This window comes from Trachymyrmex septentrionalis, unplaced genomic scaffold, assembly GCF_001594115.1.
Source record: "Trachymyrmex septentrionalis isolate Tsep2-gDNA-1 unplaced genomic scaffold, Tsep1.0 scaffold37, whole genome shotgun sequence".
Lineage (NCBI taxonomy): Eukaryota > Metazoa > Arthropoda > Insecta > Hymenoptera > Formicidae > Trachymyrmex > Trachymyrmex septentrionalis.
Genome location: NW_017305536.1, coordinates 7,807,046 through 7,813,059, shown reverse-complemented (window position 1 = coordinate 7,813,059; position 6,014 = coordinate 7,807,046). Strand labels below are relative to the sequence as shown.

The window sequence follows — 6,014 nt, the reverse complement described above, 5'->3', positions numbered from 1 at the left end:
GTTAATTCTTTATTCCTTTAACTGTCAACTTAATTTTACTTATTTTATAAGCCGTTAACTTTAACTTAATTTAGTTAAAAAAAAAATACTAGTAACTTACCCTGCTTAGATGTGTCGAATGTGCCGATTATCGATGTATGAGTAGGTTAACGCATGCGTTCGTTCGGTCGTGTTTTGTTTTTTCTCCATTCTTACCGGCGTTTGCTCCAACACGCGACAGTCACGACGTCTCATCGCACAGTGTCGCCAATCAAAATGTATTCGGCCATGTATATTTCCAATTTCGTCAGCGACAAGGACAATTATGATAGAGGCGTTGGCTTCTACGATAACAACAACAGTAGTACGCAGAATTCACAGTCGCCTCGTGTATACGAATTCGGCAAGTTCGAGGAAAACTATGGCTGGATTCAATGCCAATCTAAAAGCTATCCCAACCGCGTGTACTACCACAACACGCGGACTGGCTGCAACTCGTGGTACAGACCTGTTTCGCATTTCATGGACATCCCATTCGTCTCTGTTAGAAGGGTGAGTTGATTCGAATCTGGAAAGGAGAATATAAAATTGTGTTCTTATACAATTTTTACATTTTTTGTTTTACAATTTCTTACACTTCTCGCGGTTTTGAAGACAATAATAATAGTCTATAACTCTGTATATACATTATTTGATCTTGAGCCCCTCCCCCTATCTGATGTGTATTTACAATTAGAAAAACAAATCGTATCGATATCTTTCTTCGACTAGATATTTTAGAGGGAGAGAGAGAGAGAGAGAGAGAGAGAGAGAGAGAGACGAGAATTAAGCTATGTAACAAAAAGAGAATAACGGCCAATAAACGAGTAAATAATGAATGTTAAAAAAAATATTAACATAATTTATTCAATCAATAAAATATATTCGCTGAATTCTTTGGAATATAATCTTATTGTAAAGAGTGAAAAAATTAAGAGTCTTTTCAGTTTTCTTGAAAAAAGAGTGGCTTAGTTTTCAATCTTTAAGAGTGAGATAAACACCTTAATTAAACATATGAATATTCACAATAATATTAAAATTATCTCATTAATGAATTCTAATCTTCAATCACAATCCTTAAAAAATCAATCTCGGATGCGTCTGATATCTTTACGGTTCGCTTACAGAAATTTCAATTTAATAGATATTAGTTAATTTAATGATAATTTTTAACTGAAAGATAGTAATTAATTACTTTTTTCAGTGCTTTTAACTCTCCGTCTGCAATCAGGATCTTTTTTGGTACAAACAAAATTCTACTCTCAGAAAAATTTCTCAGAAATAAAGAAGAAAACTTTTCCTCAGAAATAAAGAAACTTTACGTTCGGCTCCAAATTATACATTAATTATTTATATATATTATTGTATTATGATAGTATATTATATATTATATTATTTGTAGTGCTGCGTGAGAATAGCTCGATTTGGAGCCGAAATGTACGGTTTGTGAAGCAATGTATTTTCAGTTGAATTATTAAATGAATTTTTGCATCAATTAATTGCGTACCGTTTATCGTGCCGACTTTTAAGACCTTCATTTAACTTTTCGATTTTATTTTATTTATTTAAATCAGTAGGAATTTATTGTTTTACATTTGACATTTATATTTTACGGTTACAGTAAACTTAAGCTGAACAAAAAAAAAGATCCAGATTGCAGATGACGGAAGGAATAAAAATATGATTGCAAGCGGAAGGTAAGTAGATAATCACTATCTTACAGTATTAAATTTCTGTGTGCGACTAAAGGAAAATCTTTTTGGTAGGCAAATTACACGGGCGATACTGTGGAATCGACGAACGATTTGGAATTGATGTCGGTATCAGACGACGAGAAAGAGAAACAAATTCCTACACGCGATGGCAACAAATCGTTGATCGATGTCATGGATATCATGGCACGATATTACTACACTCTTCAGATTCCCGATGCTGACTCGTCCAATATGATGGACGGGAGTGACTGTTATAAGGAAAAGAAACAAGACATTGATGACGAAAACAACAATATAAATGATTCGTCATTGTACGTCACGAATTTTCTCGAGAATGAATTTTTCGAGGATACTGATCAGAAGACCGAGCAGAAGACCAATCAAATATTGGAGGAGAAGACTAATCACATATTGGACTCGTTGAGCGATAACACTTCGAACATATCTTCCTTCCCAACGGAACCCGTCATATATGGTGTACCGTGTTTGAAGAAGATCGACGTTGAGTGCCAATTGATCGAGCCAAAGAAAACGTACATCACCAGAAGGGAAAAACCAGAACCTAAGAAGATCATAAACGACATATACGGTGTATCGCGTTTAAAGAAGATCGACATTGAGTGTCAATTGATCAAGCCAAAAAGAACGTACGACACCAGCAGTCGGAAAAAACCAGGACCTAAGAAGATTATAAGCGACATATACGGCGTACGGACCATCAGTTACAATCTGCCTGAACCGGATGAGGTGTGCGCGGCGATGGGAGTGAAAATATCAACGTTGAGCGATAGCGACAGCGACGCGAGCATATTACCCTCGCCGTCGCGACGCACGAAAACGACGCGGCTATTGGAGTCCGAGTGGCGCGATATAGAGAAGAACTTGCATCAACCGTTACTGAGCGACTCAAGTTCCAGTTCGTCGTCACGGTCCGATACGACCAGCTCCAGTTCTAGCTCTAGCTCTAGCTCGAATCAAAATAGCGACTCCAGTTCCAGTTGCAGCTCTTGCTCGTGTTCTTTATGCGACAGAAATGCTTGATGTCCGATCGAAATGTTCTGTTATCTTTATGTACAAAGAACGATTTTGTTAAAGCATTTAAAAATTTAGCTAGATGCAGTTCTAAAAATAATTTTATTAAAACGTCAGAATAATTATTAGAAAACTCAAGTTGAGTAAAATGGGCGTAATCAGGATATTAATTGGAGAAGGCAAAGATTTATTTATACACAAACTTTTTGAAATATTTATACATATTACAACTAGCTTTGAGACTGAGAATCTTCAACGAACCTTTTTAAGAATAGTATGTAACAGATGATTAGGTAATGAGTATGATTTTTTTAAATTTGTTTATTTTTGCCAGAGGACAAGCGTCCTTCCCTGCTTCTCTTCCATGAAAAGTAATATTGCAAAAAATTTTGATGTTTTAGTAATTAGCTTGAGCGTCCTACATAATTATTTTGATAATCTAAAATTAATTTCAGATCTGTATCTAGTTAAATTTTTAGATATCTTAGTAATCGTTCTTTTCGTGTGCAAATTACGTATAGGGTCTTCGTAGATCAATATTGTCTTTTGTTAAATAATTTTATTTTGGAATTTTATTTTGATGATTGCTAGAATCGTAAGTTTTTTTATTATTACTTTCTGTATTTTTTTACATATGACAAGATACAATTTGTATTTGCTATTTTTATTTTCGTATTTTTTAGTTTTGTAACTTAAGACTTTTATTTTTATTTTATTCGAATAGCTAATCGAATAGTTAATTACTACTTTTTCTTTTTTCTATGACCAACATTTTCTGTCGCTACGTATGAAATTGCAAATATATACAAAAATAAAATCGATGCTTTTTTTCTAACAATAAGATGCTGTCCAACTTTACTTCTAAAGTAAAATTTTATATCGCACCTTCTCGCAAATTCAAATAAATCGAAGTTCTAAATGATAGGAAATATTCAAAGAAATCAAAGTTCTATCCAAATAATAAGAAATATTCAGGAAACATATCAAAATATTTTCTTATTATTATCCGTTTCCGAATAATATGTCATGCGAGAAATTCGAGGCGTGAAATAAAACACCTTTACATCGAGATGACCGTCGTAGACTGCGATTTTTGCGGTATAGAGGGTTCCCTTAAAAGGGGGCAGGGGGAGAGAGGAGGAACGTTCCTTTTTCGCTTGCGGGCATTCTTGGTATCCCGCAGTTGGGATCAGTAAGGTAGGAGTGCCAGGGCAGCAGGGAGATGCAGGTGCAACGGTGCGCCTCGGGTCCGTCACCGTGGCATGCCTCTCGTCTCGCTTTAAGCACGAAGGTTGTGTTTTTGCTGGTCTCGCTGTGCCGTAGCGTCTCACCGCGTGGCAACGCGCCGCGTTATACCGCTTCTCGCGGCGGCATCAGCGGAACGCGGTGAGGAAGGAACGAGAGACGGGACGACCCCCCCTCGTGGTTCAAGAAACGTTTCGCGCTTCGCCGACGACGTTCTTTCGACTGTATCCAAGAAAATTGATCGCTTCGGCAACAACGACATGACGCGGTCTCGGAACGACGGTGACGTCTTTGCGAATTATCGTTACCAATTTATTTTCATAGATAAGATCGCGCGAAGTTGTATAATACGATGCAACATCAGTGTAACGCTGCAATTTTTTTTTTTTTTAATTTATACTATGGTATGTGTTTAATATTTTAATATAAGCGTGCACCGTTATTGGTTTTGATTTATGTAAGAATAAAAAGCTATCCTTAATTTCCCTCTTTTCGAAAATCTTCAGTCGACACGAACTAATAGTAACATGATATCAATGGCCGTTCAGCAGGAAATACAGCTTTGCAACTGTTGTAAAATTCTTTACCATGATTAGTCTTACCCTTAGTTCCTAGTACTGGAATTCTAAATGTATAAACCAATCCATATTAAGGAATAGCAAAGCTGCTTTTTTTATCGAACGCAGATAAATGATATAATTTCGCACTCAACAATATAAATGTAACACATGGTGTTACATAGTAGTGTTAAATTTTTGAGTGTAAAATGATAATATGTTTCAACATAGATCATTCTATCAATATCGCTCCAACATTGCAATGTTCCATATTACATGAACATTGCAAACACTGCAGTAATATTTTGATGCTTTCCAGCAAGAAAGACAGTGTGACACAGTCATCAGATCATTTTCTCTTTGTTTAACATTTACCAATAACAAAGATTTAATGATCACTGCCACCTGTGTCTTTCACTGAAAAGCATCCATTGTTGCAAATTTGTATACTGCATGGATTGATGTTATGCTATGTATCGATCCATACCTTACGTTTTCAAATAAAACTAATGGCCATTTCCACCAATGTAGATTAACTTTAATTTCGGTTCAACTTACTCATCGCCTTTTTCTAGTTCTAAAGATTAGAAAAAGATGAAGAGTAAGTTGAACCGAGATTAAAGTTAATCCACGTTGGTGGAAATGAGCATATCTCGTGTAAATATGTACGTATCGTATTGTACACAGGTAGAGTACCCTCGATTTATTACGATTCAATGAACATAAAAGCCTCGATCTGCAATTCCCGCCCTTTTCCCCTCTCATCAATTCGGAATCTTATCGTTTTCTTGCATTTTCTATTTGAACCTGACGCAAATCCACCGCGACGATTGCTCGGCCATCGCGACAAGTATAAACGCGCCGAGCGTTCGCCCGGCAAAAATCACAGCCGGTTTTCTAGCTCGGCATATGGCAAACGTTACCTCCGCGCGAGTGTTTATTCGCAGCCGGCGCGCCGTCTCGCGGCTATTATTCGGGCTCGTCGTCGTCATCGCCATCATCATCGTCACCGTCGAATTTCATTCGCGTCGGCAAAACGCTGAGAGCTGAGAGTCGGCTGGAGAAACGGAACGGGCCGACGCGCGAACGACAGAAGTGTGAGGAGCTCGCACGAACGGCCGCGTCGTACCGCGTCACTTCCGGCTGCCGACGCGCGGTTAATTTTCTTTCGGCACGGCGCGATTGTCCGGTTGACCGCGGATTCATCGGCGCGATGCCGCTGGCGTCATCTGCCGTTGGCTATTAAACGCGAGCAAGCGGCCGCGTTTGTGATTGATGACGAGTGATAAGACCTCCTCCCCCGTCCCTTGCCGTCGCGATGACTTTTGCAACGGCGAAGAAATTTCTATGAAATGGAACGATACAATGAGAGACACGCTCACAGATCTTTGTTACACTCTTCCCCTTTTCTCTTTAGATCGGTATGCATTTAAGACTATCTTAAGTG

The 6,014-nt window shown here is 37.9% G+C and overlaps 1 protein-coding gene across 1 annotated transcript; it reads left to right on the top strand.

Annotated features, from left to right (window-relative positions):
* Positions 1-246: 246 nt before the first annotated feature.
* Positions 247-2,820, top strand: LOC108750544 (uncharacterized protein DDB_G0284459-like). Its single transcript, XM_018490027.1, has 2 exons — positions 247-531; positions 1,785-2,820. Exons 1-2 carry the CDS (start codon positions 256-258, stop codon positions 2,772-2,774), a joined length of 1,266 nt encoding a protein of 421 aa, XP_018345529.1. The 5' UTR covers positions 247-255; the 3' UTR covers positions 2,775-2,820.
* Positions 2,821-6,014: the final 3,194 nt, after the last annotated feature.

Bases quoted from the DNA above. Each gene is read 5' to 3' on its own strand.
- LOC108750544 (XM_018490027.1), top strand. From the start codon at position 256: ATGTATTCGGCCATGTATATTTCCAATTTCGTCAGCGACAAGGACAAT. The intron at 532-1,784 runs GTGAGTTGATTC...TCTTTTTGGTAG, and splicing joins CATTCGTCTCTGTTAGAAGG to GCAAATTACACGGGCGATAC.